The sequence below is a fragment of the Scyliorhinus canicula genome, chromosome 12, assembly GCF_902713615.1.
Source record: "Scyliorhinus canicula chromosome 12, sScyCan1.1, whole genome shotgun sequence".
NCBI lineage: Eukaryota > Metazoa > Chordata > Chondrichthyes > Carcharhiniformes > Scyliorhinidae > Scyliorhinus > Scyliorhinus canicula.
The window spans coordinates 141,996,338-142,015,170 of record NC_052157.1 but is presented as its reverse complement, the minus strand read 5'-3'; the positions used below and the strand labels follow the sequence as shown (position 1 = coordinate 142,015,170).

The following is an 18,833-nucleotide window of genomic DNA, read 5'->3' as shown; positions in this document are numbered from 1 at the left end:
ACACAGTCCCGGATGGGGACTCAACATCACTGGGGATGTGTCCAAATGGTATTCCAACCACGAGACAGCTGTGGGCCTCTTAATTCCGTGTGCCTGCACTCCACCAAAGCAAGAGAGCTGGTGAAGAGAAAGAAAAATAGATCAAGAATTCGACATCAAAGGTCGCAGAGTGGACAAGTGAAAGCAACAATGGGAATAATTGAACCAACCAAAGTCACAATTGGTCTACTGGTAACCAAAACGTTAATTTTGTTTCACTAATAAATGAAATGAAACCATTCATCTGCAACCTTCATTCTCAGGAGTGGAACTAAAACCACACAAGTGATTCCGTTCAGAGAGTTTGATCACATTCAGCTCTCTCCGCTTGCTTAGTGGTAATTTTGGCGTGTCTAGTTCTGTCCTTCGCTTGTGTTGTGTACCAGGCTGCCACCCCCTCCCACCAACATTGCACCCCCACCGCGCCCGCCACCAGATGGTGAAACACCTCCTACCGTGTCCCAAAGGGCCAGCTGCCGTTCGCTCATTTTGCTGAATCCGGTGGTGAAGATTTTACCGTCGGACATGAAGATGGCCCTCATTGGGCGCGCGCCTTCGTGCGCTTTGTTCTTTTCCTTATTTGGTTAGTTTAGTAGACAGCAATACAGGAACACAAAAGCAAAATGCATTCAGGAGGGTAAAAAAGGAACATGCAGTCAAAGCACGCCGTGTGCATCCCGTCAATCCTGAAAGCACCCATTTTACTGAACATTTCATCGCTCCCCAGCCCAGATTTGATTTACCTTTTGCAAACCAAACACAATTGACCTGTGACACCAGCTAGAAGGTGCCAACATGATGCAGAGGTAGCCCCGTCACCTGTTGAAGATGGAATCAAATTGGATCTTTGCCTCTCCTCATCTAAACCCTGGACTCAAACCTCTGTTGACAACTTTCTACACGCAGTATTCTGTCTTCAGAGGCCGACTCCAGTGGCTCGTTCCAAGCTACCTCGGCTTAAGAGACTGGGACGCTGTTCAAATTCCGATGTGTTGGTTGCCTGGTTAATATATCCCGCAACAGATCAGTTAAACTAAACTTTACAAAGAGCGGAGCACATCTTTCCAACAAAGACTTGTCACAGTTCAAGTTACACGGGGAATTCTAATTAACTCTGGAGTCATTTTCTGTCTATTTTCACCCTGTACCTCCCTTAAAACTGGTTCCCTCGATGATGTAGTCATCATTTAAATAATTTCTCAAATCAATAAAAAAGACAAAGTAAAGGATTGTTACTTCATCAGTGACTGTATGTCGGCCTTACATGTGACTTTAGCCTTAGCAACCTCTTGGGGTGGAGCACAGAGCTGTATGATGCTGGGATATCAGGGCATTACACCCAGCAAGGATAGGGCACAGACTCAACCTGTGCCCACAACATAATGTCTCCCTCTGGGCCAGGCAAAATTGAATGGAGAGATTTCAACCAGGCTGCCATGTGGCTCCTGGTAGACAGTCAAGTGGAAGGGGTTGAAAATGAAATAAAATGAAAATCGCTTATTGTCACAAGTAGGCTTCAAATGAAGTTACTGTGAAAAGCCCCTAGTCGCCACATTCCGGCGCCTGTTCGGGGAGGCTGGTACTTGCTGCTGGCCAGCCTTGTTCTGCTTTCAAAGCCAGCGATTAGGTTAGTGCCTGGCCAATCTCTCCCGTCCTACCTAAAATAGAAAGGGGAGAAAATCAGGGGAAATGGGGACAACATACCTGCAAAATAATAATAAGCGTCATCTGGTTTAAGTACTAGAAAATGGTGCCTGTGAATGGTAGCTACTTTTCTTTGCTGTTCTTCTGATGCCTGTGCAAGTAGAAACTAAGAAATCTGCAATCAGAAATGTTCTCATAAAATACTACGTAATAATGTATTGAATTGTCTGTGGATTTGCAGTCAATTGCACAGCATGGTCCCTGAGATCAGCAAAGGAAGCTGGAAGGAGATGCCACGTATTGCAATAGGTTCACAACCTTTACAAATTTAAAAGGTGTACGCTGATGTGCATTGACATGTTCTGAGGGACACTTTTGCCGGGTTTCGAACATGAGCAGTAGCCTGAGGTAGACTCTGTGATTTCAGATCCCCAGCTGACTCGTCATGGGAAAGCTTCATGCGACACTTAAGGAACGGCGGGCCAAAAATACAAAGTAACGATGAGGCAATATTTCATGCTGCAGCATAGATCTACACCAGCAGCCAATGCCAGGAAGCATTTCAGCGACTAAGCTTTCCTGAACACGAGGCAATAGTAGGCAAGGTATTGTTTTAATAATCCCTAGCAATAGAGAAGCAGGGCCTTCACATTCTAGGCTAATCCTGATGAGGCTTCGATCACTATTCTATAACTGCCCCTAAAATGGTCAGATAAAATTGGGTGGAAATTAATGCTGCTGAACCACATTCATTCTGAGTAAGACTCACTAGTTTGTGACTTTTGTGCTTTGTCACTAAGGATGCTCTGTACATTGAACTGAGTTTGCAGACGTCACTCTCAGCAGTGTACTGCAATTGGCTGATGGGGCATCAGCTCATTATGTCCAGTTTTTGCTCCAAGGTAACGAACCGTCCAGTTGTATTCTGTAGTGAAGCATAAACACCAATCTTTTGAGCAAAGGTCCTTGGTAAGGAACATTAGGCATCAGCACCGAGGCAGCCACATCTTCAAAGAAGGTACAGAACCCAGAGGGAGAATTGTGGGTAAGCTGCTATCACGTACCTCCCAGCACGTGAGTCAACAATAATGCTTAATTATTTCACTGTCGTGGTCACAATTAATGGGACACTAACAGCGGCCATGGCAATTTTCCATGCGTATTCAACATTGGCAAGCTATCCAACTCAGAGAATTTTGCTACGAGGTCTTTATGAGGAGTGCAATGTGCAATACACTGCCATGTATTGATCAACCGTGGAATCAGCTGAGCTGTGAGCCAACTGGTGCTGCAGCTATTATTTGGTACCATTTATTCCCTGTGTCAGCATCAGCACAGCTATACAATGCGTTAAGTCCAACAACAATGATTGTTGTCTGTGCTTGGAACTGTTTGGATGGCAGTTGTATATTTTTTCATGTGCATCAGCCATGGTTCAGTTCATGGCCCCTGAGTCTAACTCCAGGACAGAAATCAAGGCTCACCCTCCAGTGCAGTACTGAGGGACTGCTGCACTCTCAAAGGTGCCGTCCTTTGGTTGAGATGATAAATCGAGGCCCCATCCTCCCCCTCAGGTTGAGCGTGAAAGATTCCATGGAACTATCTCAAGGAAGGGCAGGCCAGTTATCCTCAGTGTCCTGATCACTATTTATCCCTCAAATCAACATCGTATGCACAGGTTACCTGGTCATTGTCATATTGATGTCTGTTGGGAGCTCGCTGTGCATAATTTGGCTGCCACATTTCCTTCCTTTGCGGTAAAGCGCTTTGGGGCACAGCAAAGTGACGTAGCAAGCCACTCAGTCTTCTTAGAGGGCAAATGGGGACGGGCAACAAATGCTGGTCTTGTCGGTGGCACCCAAAACCCATTGAAGAATGAAATAAACATAGGGCGGAATTGCAAAATGTGGCGATCCATTCAAACGTGTATTGACTTCAGCTGGACCAGAAAATCCTGCCGCTGTAAAATTCCGCCAATAAATTTGCATGAGTTTACAGCTCAAAAATAGGCCATTCAGCCCAACTTGTCCATGTTGGTGTTTATGCTCTGCAAGTCTTATCAATATCTTTCTATTCTGCTCTCCTTCATCTACTTATCTATCTTTCCCTTAAATGCAGCTACGCAATTGACAGCTCAACAACTTAAGCTGGAGCTCTCTATGCCAGGAATGTATATCATTTTCAATCTCACTTCAAGTGCGCAGCCCTCCCTGGTTACAAACTCTGCAGAACTGCCAACATTGGCAGGCGTAAGCGTGAACTAAGTTTCACTGTTGAGCTCAGTACTGAAGAGCTAGCGTCATCTCTGAAGGTGAAGTTCTGTCTCTAGACTGAGAACTATGTGGATACAAAACTCCGAGCAAAAGTACAAATGTGGTAAAGTACATGCCTATACATCCACAGCCTAGAAACTTGCCCCATGCCTCACCATCGCAATGAAAACCGATATGCGAATCAACAGCAAATATCTAAAAGCAGCTCCGTTTCCCTCTGCAGATTCCAAATTTAAGAAGGGGTGGGTGGTGAGAATATTTCCAGTCACAATGTGTGGCAACCTTGCAAACGCATTCTACGCAAACAAATCTCCCATTTCGCAAGAAATATCAGAGGAGAGTGTGACGCACTAACAATGTCACTGCCCAGAGCAACTGGGTAAGTTATTAACCATGTGAATCTTCAGATTAATCTGTCCCCACTGAAAAAAACTACCAGCATCTGAACTAAAATTATAAGGAATATATTTTCAACTCTGAGTATCAAAGTTAGATGTGGGCATTCGCCCTAAAACAGTAAATATTCACCCATGCACATTCCATATTTTGACATTAGCAGCTCCTACATTCAATGAAGCTCCAATATTTGAAATTGTCCAAGAGCCTGGTCATTGAATGGTTTCTCAGTCATGTAACTGTCTTTTCACTCCCAAATGTCAGCTTGCTCCTGTCAAATGTGCTATTTATTGGATGAGATGTTCAACTGAGGTCCTGACCCAGTTGAGCCTGATAAATCCCAGAATGCTCGGTATGTTCAAGGGGTAACATGGAATCCTCTTCCTTTGCTTATCATTTCCAACCTCAACCAAAGCCCTTGTGAAAATCAGCTGCCATATTTGCCGACTGATCAACTTCCGAAACGAACAACTTGTTTGTGAAGTGTTTTGGAATGTCCCGAGAGCAAGGTTAACTCATCACGATAGTGCAGGCTTTGTCCTCCCCCACCAGAAATGTAAAAACAATTAAACACACCACCCATTATCTCTTATTATTAAAAGTGCAGGTTTAAAATCTACACCACTTATTCTGCCATCAATATGCAACTCCATGAAAGGAGGTCCACCTTACCATGATGGCCTCACCAGTGTTCCCAAATTGCTGAATTCTGAGGAATGTCAATGTGGTGTAAATATTACTCCACACGGCGCCAATATTCAAAGCATTTTTGACTGGGCACCTGCAGGAACTATTCTATTTCCCCAAACAAATATCATGGCCACGGGTACAGAAGGCCCAATGGAGGACAATAACTGGGTGCTTTCAGTTTGCATTGTTGTGAGGGATACGTCAGCTGAAATTAAAGGGATTTTTCAGTTCATTACGTTGGGAAATGTACCGGTTTCTACAAAGCTGGTGTTGAGGTTTCTCAGTGCACTGATCTCCTCACCTGTTTCCTGGACTAAATGGATATGTGGGGTGGAATTTTCCAGCCCCGTTGACACCGCAGGTCTTGCAGCAGTGAGGGGTGCATTCAACGTGGGACAGGAAGATCCCACTGCTGGCCAATGGCGAGCCACCCAACCCCGCTGCGGTGGGTTGCGTGGAAAATCCCGCCCGATGACTGAGAGGTCGCCTAGTTTCACATTGTCGCTCTAAACTGGCTCAATCCTACATGGCCCGTGGATTGCTGCATGGCCCTTGTTCCTTACTGTCCCACAGCATTGTCTTTCAAATCGGGAATTAGGGCAGAAAGGAATTAAACCCATCGCTCCGACACACCTTCCAGTCGCTTTGCATTCATTTCGACTGAATGTTTCCATAGAGATGAGGTACTCTCCACTGGAACTATCAGCCAGTTCAATCTTTTAATTAGTCGTTGGTAGTGCGGAACTTGAGTATTTAAATAGTTATTTAGTATTATTTTAGTGCTGCTGGAAATAGAGACATACTAGGCTATCTAAGCATTTTGTACTGCACTTATCAGGATAGCTTGCAAGAAATTAGCAAACTAACGGGGGAACAGCAATTTATACTGCATGACGAGAGACTGCTGATTGGTTGGCAAGTGGGCTTTGACTGGTGGAGGGCATTGGCATGGGGAATGCAACATGGAACAGTTAACTGATCAGTTTAGTTCAAATTCAAACCAGGCAGAGCTACTCGGATTGGTCAAGGCATTGCCCTGGGGAATTAAACAGGGAATGACTATTCTCTTAGCTCTTGTTTAGATTTTTTTTAAAGTGCAAGGTGTGCACACGTTCCTTCTGTGTGAATATGTGTAGCCTCCTGCGCGCACAAGTGAGCTACTCTGCCGCCCCGACAGTTAACCTTAAACTGGTTGTTAGTGTAATTCTAAGCACACTTGGGATTGTTCAGCAAGTGTTAATCAGGGCATCACAGGCCTTCTGCTTCATAATGACAAAGTTCATTCCAATTAGGGCACCGCAGTTCAGAGAGCACTCACGATGCAATTCAATACGTATTTGAGTAAAGGCTCAATGGACACAATCAAATACTGGAACTTCAAACTCCATGCAGCACAAAACACATCCCAAGCCATGGAAAACCTTACAGCTATGATGCGTTGCTCCCTTGGATCAATGACGCGCACTTTCTTGTCCTTACATGTGGTGCAGATGAGGCTGCCATTGCGGTTCCAGCAAACATTGTAGATCAGGTCACTGTGCAGGTCGTCCAGAGTGATCAGGGCTTCCCCTGTCCCCACATTCCAAATAATTATCATATTATCACTGCCTGCAACAGATACAACCAGATATTGCAAAAGATCATTGTGACAATATGTATATCGTAAGAATAATAAAGGATTAACCATTTACTGTTATTGCATCCAACCACTAGATGGTGATCAAGCGCATATACGTGAATCACGTGATACTCTTGATTCAGGGAGAACGTTGTTAAGCGAGGTAGAGAATCGTTGTATTATCAGGAGCTCTGTAATTAGAATCATTGTTTTAGTGAATCTATAATCTTTTTTATCTTAGCAAGCAAGTCAAATCTATTTAGTTGTAGTGTAAATAAATGAGCTTTGTTCAAACCTTAGCTTGATGTTCTTTGTGTGACACTACACTTTGGAGTCATCCTCATTCTGAAAGCAAAGAACATCACACTCACGACGTAGCATCAGCAACTGATGGACTGGTCTCCAAAGGAATCAAGAATTTCTCTGTGTGTCAATATTATTTTGCCTTTCCTCTCAGTTTCTTGAGGGAACTTATTGCTTAGGCCACGGCTGCACAGGCACCGCCAGTATTTCAGCTGTGAGTCTAGAGAGTGAGGGCTGGCAAGCTATTGAACCACGGATGGCATCGCAGTTCAGCCCTGCCCCCTTCTTACCTATACTCACACTCATGTACCTTCCAGCAGGAATTAACTGCATAGCAAGCAGGAGTCTTAAGATGCTGCACCTCCACTTGCATCCTTGATTCCCTTTATTCCAGTAGCATGTCAAAGCCTGGCTACCAGCTGCAATATCTTTCACTGTCTCTGCATTTTCTGTGGAATAGCAATAAAATGCGCAAGAGAAATAGAAACCCTTTAGAAGGAGTGGGCAGTGTGGCAGTTGCGATAGAGGTTGAGAATTCATGATATGAGAACAATCAATAGACAATGATGCTTTGATTATAAAAAGGATGATTGAATTTGAATGGGGCAGGAAGAAACCTGGAGGTGTATAGGAGCGATTTATAAAATGTCGGTGCATTTTGAATATTAATGAAATCAGGAAAACCGAAAAGCTGGAAAGCTTTTGTGTGCCGTGTGAGGGTATCCAATGAAATCTTTCCCTCCTTACAGAGACGTGTCTCAATTCACGCAAAAGCAGATGGAGTTAACAGCAAGTCTGAATTTGACCTTTATAGAAATCAGAACTAGTTTGGTGCTAATGACGCCATGGTTACGGATTACGATTTGACATGTCAACAAAAATTAATGGAGACAAGGTGCCACTGGTTGGCAGAAAACAGGGGAAATCAGCTGAAATTTCTCTTTGGATCACACTTCAACTGATCATTCCCATGCAGTGGACAGGGGACACTTTCAAATCCCAGATAAATGCAAATGCTCACTGGACTGCAATTCTGATTGTGAATTCAACCCTAATGCAGTTGGTGAAATATGGAACGAAGCACTAATACTTTTCTTGATTACAGAATGCAGCATTACATATTTCTGCTCCTTACCTACCACTCACTGTGTTCCGGCAGTCTCTCTTTATAAGTTCTCGACAGACTTAATTAAGCAATGCCTTTCAGCAGTGAGTCTTAATAGGTGGGATGTATTGGCTGTTCACGTCAGTGGGAAATTGTGGTCCTATACCGGCGCATGGGTTTCCCGGCGACGAGGGATACAGTCAATGGGAAATCCCATTGACAATGGCGGTAGATCCTGCTGGTGAGGCGCCTCCGCTGCCGAATAACATGTGGTTGGGTGGCCGGTACATCCCGCCATATAATTAACATACTATTAACAGTCACATTCCAATTCTATAACCAGCTGACTGCTAGCTGACAGACAGAGCTGGTGTGGCTAACCATGGCTATTTGCCTGTACTGGCCCTCAGTATTCTTTTTTTAATTTGTTCATGAGGTGTGGGCATGGCAGGCTGTGCCAGCATTTATTGCCCAAATTGCCTTTGAGGGGGAAATTAAGAGTCAACCACATTCCTGTGGGTCTGGAGTTACATGGAGGACAGACCGGGTAAGGGTTCCCTTCCCTTTCCTTAAGGCCATGAGTGAACTAGATGGGTTTCTATGACAATCGACAATGGTTTAATTCCAGATTTTTATTGAATTCAATTTCATCAACTGCAGTGGTGGGATTTGAACCTGGGTCCCCAGAGCATTATTCTGGGCTACTGGTTAACTAGTCCAGCGACACTACCACTACGCCACCGCCACCCCATTCACGAGAAGTGTAGAGGAGAAGGACACAGTTTTAATAGAACAAAATACATAGAAATATTAACACAGACTAGTTTTTAAAGTATAGGTTTTTCCACATCTGTTCTGCACAGACAACATTGTTCAGTTCATTGTGAAAACGAGACTAAACATATCTCTGGATCTGCACCTGAGTGATTCTGCTGTCGATGTACAATTCAATTGCAGAGGAAAGCTGTGGGTACTTTTATTGTTTGTCACTGCACATTTATTCTTGGATTGGAAACCAGTCTAAAGTGACCCAGCAGCTGTCTGAGGAGAAAAATGCAGCTACTTGTCTCATTCTGTTTGGATGCCAGCTGCTGTATTTAACAGGTGGGACTGGCAGGCGTCAACAGTAATGGGTTGTGCAGAGCAGAGCTGTTAAAGATGATATGGAAAGGACAGTGTGTCCAACTCAAACCAGGGATTTGTCAGAAATGTGTCTGCCACTTACTTCAGACTTCTGGCAAAGAAGAAGGATGATGCTGCCAAATCTAGAGCCCCCGGTTATCCAGAAGTGTACAGGCCCAGACGAAGCAGAAAAGGGAAGCTTAAGACAGTCCCAAGAGACTTAATTCTGTCGAAAGTCTAGAGGAGTATAGGAAGTGCAGGGGTGAAGTAAAAATGGAAGTCAGGAAAGCAAAGAGAGTATATAAAAAATATTGGCAGGTAATATCAAAGAAAATCCTAAGGATTTTACCAGTACATTAAGAGCAAGAAAATAACTAAGGGAAGGGTAAGGCCTATCAGAGATGTACATGGTAACTTGTGGGTTGATTCAGAAAACATGGGCAGGGTTCTCAATGAGTCTCTGTCTTCACTAAGGAGAGGAATGATGCAGACATTCTAATTAAAGAGGCGTAGTGTGAAATAGTAGATACAATAAGTGCAGTGAGAGAGGAAGTACAGGAGGGACTGGCATCGTTGAAGGTGGATAAACTACCAGGGACAGATGGATTGCATCCCAGGCAGTTGAAAGAAGCCAGGGAGGAAATAGTGGATGCTCTGAGGATCATTTTCCAATCTTCACCAGATGCAGATGAGGTACCAGAAGATTGAAGGTCCTCGAATGTTGTACCATTAGTTTAAAAGGGTGCAAAGGATAGGCCAGAAAACTATAGGATGGTCAGTCTGACTTCAATGGAGGGCAAATTATTGGACACAATCCTGAGAGTCAGGATAAACTGTCACTTAGAAAGGCACGGATTGACCAAGGTTAGTCAGATTTTTTTTAAGGAAGTAATAAGTAATGAGGGAAAATTTCAGTAAGGCAATTGACAAGGTCCCCCATGGCAGACTGGTCAGAAAAGTGAGATCTCATGGGGTACAGGCAAAGGTGCGAGGTTGGATCCAAAATTGGCTCAGTGACAGGAAACAAAGGGTAATGGTCAATGGATGTTTTTGTGACTTCATGCCAAAAACAAACAGCTTACAATTACCCCTTAAATACCACTTCTCAATTCCCCATTAGATAACAAGAAAATAAACATACAGATCTCAATCTATCTTACTGTGGGAGAATTGTGGACCTGGCGTCAGGCAGATCAGAATTCAACCTTCTCTCTCCAAAGCTTCTCCCACAAACTTCCTCTCTGAAGCTTTACAAAATGTCTCTCTACATTCCTTGGCTCCACCCAGCAATGACCTCATCTCCCCAAGCTAAAAACCAAATAATCTCTGCAGGCTGCAATGCACATTAACTCCCCAGGGACTTCTCCAGTCAAACACAGTCCATTAGTCCAGACTGAAAAACACGTTCCCATGTCAATTTCAACATGGCGTAGGGCTACGGGGGCCGGCGCGGAAGAGGCCGGACCGCCGATCGGTGGGCTCCGATTGCGGGGCAAGCCACAGCGGAGGTCCCCCCTGGGGTCGGGCACCCGCTCCGCCCCCCCCTCCTCCCCCCCCCCCCCACCCCCCCAGGCTGCCCCCGGACCCTTCCAAGCTAAAGTCCCGCCAGGGAAGACCAGGTTAGAACGGCGCCGGTGGGAGTTGGGTTTTTTGGTATGCCCCGTAGAGCGGCCCCCAGCCGGCTCCGCACCGACTGGGCCGGCGCCAATGGCTCTGCGGAGAATCGTGTTGCGGCGTCGCACGATTCGCGCAGGTGGCGATTCTCCGGCCCGGCCCCGTGCTGGGAGAATCCAGCCCAGAATTCTTTTTAAACAAACATGACCACTGCGGTCAACACATTCTAACCCCAGGCTTTTCACCCTGAAATTTCCCAATACTTAGATATTCCTAAAGTCTCCCAATCGTCACAACAGGTACTTGAAGGTGACAGGACAGTGAACAAGGTTGTCAAGAAGGCATATGGAATGATTTCATTCATTGGGTGAGGTATTGAATACAAACTCAAGCGTGTAATGATGGAACTGTATAAATACTGGTTAGGCCACAGCTGGAATTTTGTGTGCAACTCTGGTCGCCACATTACAGATAGGATATAGTTAATCAGGAGAGTACAGAGAATATTTGCAAGAATGTTGCCAGGGCTTGGAAACTGCAGCTATGAAGAGAGATTGGATAGGCATGGCGTTTTTCTTAGAGGCTAAGAGGTTACCTATATTGATGTGGAGATGCCGGCGTTGGACTGGGGTGAGCACAGTAAGAAATCTTACAACACCAGGTTAAAGTCCAACAGCTTTGTTTCAAACACGAGCTTTCGGAGCGCAGCTCACCTGAAGAAGGAGCTGCGCTCCGAAAGCTCGTGTTTGAAACAAGCCTGTTGGACTTTAACCTGGTGTTGTAAGACTTCTTACTGTACCTATATTGAGGCATACAAAAATGATGAGGGACCTCGACAGGGTAGACAGGAAAGGCTGGTTTCCCTTAGCTGAGGAGTTAATTACCAGGGGGCATAGATTTAAGGTGATCGATAGAAGGATTAGAGGGCACATGTGAAAAGAGTTCTTTACCCAGAGGATGGTGGATATCTGGAATTCACTGCCAAAGTTGGTGGTTGAGGCTGAAATGCTCAACTCGTTTAAAAGGTACCTGGATCTGAATCTGAAGGGCTGCAAGGGCCAGGTGCCGGAAAGTTATTTTAAAATGAGCGGCTTGTTTCTTTTTTCTCAACAGTGGACAGAATTGCAATAGCGTTTCATACACACATAATATCGGATATTATTATTCTAGGGTAATTTATTGAATGGAGTATTGGCACCATTAGCTCATTTTTTGGACATGTTGAGCTAAACATAGGCCGTGGTCACATCACTGCAGGAGACAAATCTGGAGTCCACAGAAAAGGGCAATTTCCTTCCACACTTCCCACTTCCAGCCACACCCAAAATCATTCCAGGGGAACACGGGAGGAAAATATGCAGCTAGGTTTTTAAAACGAAGTAGAATTTTCTTCAAATTACACTTTGCAAGGAATAATAAACTATAACGTTAAATAATTTTTCAAGAAATATTAAAGTAACAGCTGTGTACAAAATACAATCTGCCCAATATTCCTCCTACTGTTCTCCTATCGAACTGCAGTGTGACCTCAGGGAGATTGTGCAAGCAAATATACATTTATCTTTCAAAAGGTGAAGAACTCTGGTGAGGAATCCAGAACAAGGGAACAAAGTCAGAGCCAGGATGCTCATGAGCAAGAACCAGGAAGCACTTCTTCACCCAAAGCAGAGCAGAAATCTGGAACCATGTCCCCCTGCAAATAACTCTCCCAAGTTGGATCGTCTGAAAATTTCAAGACTTACGATTGGTACAGTATGTTGCTGGGTAAGGGAGCGGGGCAAAGACAGATAAAAGGCGCTGAGGTACTGTGACCCAGCTGAATGGCAGAGCAGGAACGAGGGTCAGAATGGCCTACTCGTGCTCCTAGAGCTGAAAACGGCCATTTTTCCTGGAGTTATGGGAAGGGGCCTGGAGAACCTCTGCGTAATTTTAGGGACGTTGTATTGTCAGTGAAGACGGTAGCTGCTCTGAAGAGGTGGGCTGACTTTTAAGCCGAGGATATTTATTTACCCGTTTCTGTGTGTACAAAACAAGATTAAAAACTCACCAGCCAATCCGGAAAGATTTTACATTGAGACAATTTTAACATATTTGCAACAGCGCAGGAGCAAACTGACAGGTCTGTACATGAGTAATATATGTGCGTGCGGCTGAATTCTTCTCATTCTCTTCATTCAGCAACCATTTATGTAATAGAGTTCCAGAAGAACAGATTACAAGTCACTCCTGTCTCTTGAAATTTATTTCCTCAGCTGTCGTAGAACATCCATAACCACATGGGATTTATCCTTTAACACAAGAAAGATGACTCCCAGTAGCCCATTCCCTCTTCCAAATCAAGACTCAAAACCCAGTTTCATATTATTTTTAAAGTCTTTGTTACTGTCAGTAACAAGAGTTAGCTCAGCCTGGCGATGTCACATTAATATGTGAGCCTGAAGGTTTTCAACGTAAGCCCAGGTTGATAGTGCAGCGCAGTACAGAAGGAGGGCAAGTCAATACACCCTGGTCCACTCTTTCTATTAAGGAGAGACAATTAGTTATATATAGCTCGAGGGGCACCAATTCACAAGCATGAAGCGAGGTACAGTAGGCAGAGCTCCATTGACAGGGATTGAACATGCACTATTGCTGTCATTCTGCATCACCCTCTAGCCATCCAGTCCATGAGCTAACCAACCCAAACATAAAGGGACTGCTGTATATTCAGATGCACTCAGTTTCAAATCAGGCATAAAACAGGGCCCAAATCTACCTGCTCTGGAGGACAAAAAAGAGAAGGTCGGAAGTTATCCTGGTATCCGAGCCAACATTCGTCACCCAACGGTGACCATCACAAAATGGAAATTTGTTGGCTATTCATCTCACTGAGCAACCAGGACTAGAGTGGATAAAGGAAACTGAAGCTGCTGCTTTCATGTTGATGTACGACAGCATTCCCCTGCCCAGTCATTGTGAAGTTCAGCCAGGTTCAACTTCTGATTCTCACATTTAAATAGCCTCGCCCCTCCCTATCCTTGGAACATTCTGCAGCCCTACGAGCCTCTAAGAATTTTGCGTTCTTCCAAATCTAGACTCTTGGAAATGCTGAAATCATTTTGCACGCTCCTGTCCTCCCAGGATTGATCACCATGGTCCTAAACTCTGGAATTTCCACCCAATAATCCTCCAACACTCTCTCTCCTCCTTGTAGACCTTTCCTCAAAACCTGCCTCTCTGACCACATTTTGAATCCCCTAATACCTCCTGCTTTGGTGTGGCATTGATTATTAGTTCATTACATTTCGGTGAAGCACCTTGGGACGATTTTCTGTGTTAAAGGCATTGCATGAATGTTTGAACAGGGCAGGGTTCTTTTTAGAAGCGAGAAGACTGAGGGGTAACCCAATGCAGGGCTTTAAAATTATGAGAAGGTTTGGCAGGCTGCAGATGGTGAAATTGTATTCCACAGAAATCTGGAATTAAAAAGTCTAATGATGTCCATGAAACCATTGTCGATTGTCGTAAAAACCCAATTGGTTCACTACTGCCCTTTCGGGAAGGAAATCTGCCATCCTTACCTGGTCTGGCCTACATGTGGCTCCAGACCCACAGCAATGTGGTTGACTCTTAAATACCCTCTGAAAATGGCCACCCCATGCAAGGGCAATTAGGGATGGGCAGGAAGTGATGTGACGGCCAGCGACGCCCACATCCCATGAATTAATTGTTAAAAAGATAGCGAAGGGGAAAGCAGAAATAGGGGCCATAAGTACTAGAGCGTAATTAGAACGTAGAGCACACTCTCACAAGTAGCAGAAATACCTTTCAGCTGAATCTGGATAACCATGTGAGGGAGAGAGGCATGAAGGATGCGTTGACAGGGCTAAATGAAGACGGGTGCAAAGAGATTCGATGGAGTAAAAAACAGACGTGGATCTGTTGAGCCGAATGGTGTGTTTCTGCGCTGTGAAGGCTATGTAATATATAAACGCAAGTTGTTGTTGTTTCGCTGCCATATAGAGGCACTTTATGGCAATGTTAGAAACAAGCAGTCGATAGATTTTGACTGTGCCATAGTTTTGGAAAGACTACAAAACCGTGGATGCTGCATCTCTGACGTATTACCAAATTTGGCACACAGCTTTCAGTACTTTCCTGTAGCTTTAATTCTCAGTTTTAATTTGCAGAATGGAGCCATTTTGAGTGGGTGGCCTAATAAACATCATTGTCCTTTCGTCCTGGAGGTCACCATACTCTCTATTTATTAAATTTCTCTTGCAAGTTAATTTATCGGCTCGAGGAGATGGGCTGGATTCTCCGGTTCCCCAGCCTCATATTTCTCGGCGGAGCGCCGTACGCTGGTGGCGGGTTTTTCTCTTCCCGCCGCTTATCAATGGGCTGCCCCATTGAAGCCACCACACAGCGCAGGGAAACAAATCTTCTCAGAACACATTTGAATTGACGACCCTTCTGTCCTCTCAATGACACTTACCTTCCACAGGGCAGGGGCACGTTGCCAGCAGGAAAAGAGAATCCTAACTGCTGTAGAATTCCGGCCAAATGTCGATGAATGAAAATCACCGGATCTTTTCGACTTGATGGCATCGCTTTATGATCAAACCTTACTTGGAGTTGTAAAAGAAAAGCTGCCATGTTACTTTTCCTCAGACAGTGACTAAAGCTTCAGTCGGGTTAGTGGCTCCATTTGCCAGCTTGGCATGAATTGAACTTGTGCTGTCGCAGTCCTGACTGGAGGCAGAGATGGTCTAAATCAGCACTGGCGGCTGGATATACCAGCGACAATGCCACGTCCTTCTGAACTAGCACCGATCACTAAGAATGGACAACCTAATCTTTGTAAATGTGAATTCAAGCAACTGTATCTTGGTATACTCTGTACGTCAGCTGTCCAACAGAACCACCTGCTGATACAGGTCAACACGTATTAAAGAGAGCTTTTATTATATTTCCACAGGACAAGACAACAACCGCTGGTCAAACACAGACCAATGGAAATCCTGATAAATGACAGTGTCCCCGAATTAATCAGGTCTGCTTAATTCAAAACAAATCTTCTCAGAACACATTTGAATTGACGACTCTCCTGTCCTCTCTCAATGACACTTACCTTCCACAGTGATGTTCCCATTTAATTGGACAACTGCAATCAGTCACTTTGCTGTCCTTGATTAACGACCAGGCACACAATCTCCTTGGAATTAACATTCGCGTGGTGGAATGGTGGTGCAGGGAGTTGATAAGTAAGAAAGGAAATAGAAATTGCACCTAAGGTGGCCACTAATAAAAGAGTAAAAGGCATACAAAAGAACCTTGAAATTATCCACGGCAAATATTTTTGTTCTTCCCCTTCCCTAGTAGATTGAGGCAATAAAATGTTGAGAAATTTCCTGCTTTAAAAGATCATAACAGCTGGGTGCAATTTGCATAATTCTTGTTTTCAGGAGAATGGCAGATAGCTATATACAGGTCACTGTGTGTGGAAGAAAGACACTGCCAGTAGAAAGAGGAATTCAGACAAGGTGGGGGAGAATTTCAGCCCATGGCATGGGCCGGTGACATGCGGTGAGAAACGCGATTCTCGCTGGCGGGATCGCGTTTTCCGATTTGCCAGGCACCTCGCTGGTGACCTAAAGAGAATCCCGCCACGGAAGCTCATTTAAATACATTAGCATATCATTAGGTGAACCCTCCCGCCAGGACATCCCCCCCTCACGGAATATTCTTCAACTGCCAACTTGATGATAGGTCAGTACGATTTACAACAGCTCTATAAAAACAGGAACCTGGTGACCTCTCCTCCAAAGAGGATATCGGAGGTGAGCGATCAGGTCACCACCACCTTCTAGTGTGCCAATTACAGAGAGGGCTTGGAGAGGTCACAGGGGAGCCAGATAAATGCAACTCAGGGCCAGGGGGATGGTTCAGTCTCAGCATCACAGGGGAGGGGGGGGGGGGGGGGGGGGTGAGGTCGCTTGCAGGGCTTGGTGGCTCTTCATGGCTGTGAACCTCTCAGTTAAAGGGATCTGCCGGCTGGTTTGCAGGCAGCGCTTCCCATGTCCTGCTCGCTGAAAGATTGTCCTTCCCAACCCGATCCAACCATTGAGGGATTGTCCTTCCAGAGTGACAGCTAGAAAGTGGGTGGAGGCAGGTGAATCCACAGGGTCAGCACAGGGGGCGACTGTGAGGTTCATGAGTGAGGTCCCATGAGATGCGAGGCTGGATGGGAAAAGTTGGGCACTCTGACAAGGGGTGATTCCTCACACATGGTGGAGGGCGAGTGCAGTCAATATGCAGCAGGCACAGTAAGGGTCAATGAATCCCACACTCAGGCAGCACTGTGAAGCCTGAGGGCATGAGATATCTGGAAGGTCAAAGCCTCTGACTATGGAGACCCGGCTGTCAGGGATTAGTGTATGAGTGGCTGGCTGTTCACGTTGGAAGGCTCATTTAATCCATAATTAATGAGAGCTCTCTAAGGAGTGCAAATTTCATGGGCGCGATTCTCCGCAAAGGCGGAGAGTCGTGAAGGCTGCCATGAAAACGGCCGTGTTTCACGGCAGCCTCCGCGCCCCCTCCCGGGACCCGATTCTGCTCCCCGGTCGGGGCTAGCATCGCGGCCCCGTGAACTACGGCATCGCGGGCTTAACGGATTTCGTTAAGCCCGCGCGCCAAAGTTAGCAACGGCTGACGCATATGATGACGTCAGCCGCTCATGCGCGGATTGGACGACTCCAAACCGCGCATGCGCAGATGACGTCATCCACGCATATGCGTCAGACCCGCGCATGCGCGGTCCGTAATGCCCCTCAGCCGCCCCGCGGACTGATCCAGCGGGGCGGCGGAGTAACAAAGAGTGCGCAGGGAAAGTACCCGCTGCCCGCGATCGGTGGGCACCGATCGCGGGCCCATGCCACCCTTGGCACGGCCGTGGTGCGGCTGTGCCAATCGGTGGCATGGTTGTGAATAACGGCACTTTGGCGCCGTTTTCACAAACTTGTATAGCAGGTGTATTCAAATTCGAGAAAATGGCCGTAAAGGCCTTGGAAATCGGCCCATCGGCCAGGGGAGAACCGCTGCTCGCCGTAAAAAAAACGGCGAGCAGCGATTCGTGTCGGGGGCGGGCGTGGGGGGTTGGGAGAATAGGGGGAGGGCGTCGGACCAGCGTCGCCGTAAAAATTTGCGCCACCCGCTATTCTGCGCCCCGTCGTGAGTGCGGAGAATCGCGCCCCATGTCTTACATGCATTGGGTGTGCCTCACCTGCCACAAGGGGAAGCCAGTTGCCTAAACAGCCCCCTGACCGTTCTTGACAATTCAATTGTGCCAATTTACTCAGCATTGAAATGCGTGAATGTGCCACTGATTGTCACCCAACCTTCAAAAGCATAGCCCCCAAGCTTGGAACTCAAAGGCCCATACCGTCTCCATGACATGGAAGTAATACAGATGTGGCCGCCAATGCAAGGCGTTACGGAGGGAACAAAAGTCACCCTGTTCAGGAGATGAAGGGGAGCAGTGTTTCATTCCCCTGTCAGATTCGAATGAGGTCCATTGTATGCACTCAAAAGTTCTCACTCCTCACTCACGGGGAGTAAAGGGGCTCTTGGGGCTCTCAAGGGTCAAAATGCTTCATTCAGGTGGAGTTGAGAAGGGCAACTCTGGTGAAGAGATTATTGTGTAGCAGGGGAGGGAGGTAAGTAGTGGGGGTGTGGGGACGACCGTGGCAAGATGTTCATCTTCATCCATGACGTGTTGAAGGCTGCGAAGAAGATGTCATAGTTTCTCCGCTCCGGGGAAGTACTGGACGACGAAGGGTACTCTGTCGGTTGTGTCCCGTGTTTGTCTTCTGAGGAGGTCGGTGCGGTTTTTGCTGTGGCGCATTGGAACTGTTCGTACGAGGGCATCTTTCAGCGTCTGTAGATGTCTGTTACGCTCCTCCTCGTCTGAGCAGATCCTGTGTATACAGAGAGCTTGTCCATAGGGGATGGCTTCTTTAATGTGTTTTGGGTGGAAGCTGGAGAAGTGGAG

At 46.0% G+C, this 18,833-nt stretch overlaps 1 protein-coding gene across 3 annotated transcripts in view; it reads right to left on the bottom strand.

Annotated features, from left to right (window-relative positions):
* LOC119974945 (coronin-6-like) overlaps positions 1-18,833 on the bottom strand; it is a 283,817-nt gene that overhangs the window by 29,523 nt on the left and 235,461 nt on the right. For 2 of the 3 annotated variants that reach the window (XM_038814320.1, XM_038814318.1), the window contains 2 exons: positions 6,469-6,650; positions 495-614 (listed from right to left, as the gene is read on the bottom strand). In XM_038814320.1, the coding sequence (XP_038670248.1) occupies positions 495-614; positions 6,469-6,650 (302 nt within the window). The remainder of the gene's footprint in view (positions 1-494; positions 615-6,468; positions 6,651-18,833) is intronic. The other variant, XM_038814317.1, reaches the window with a different exon arrangement.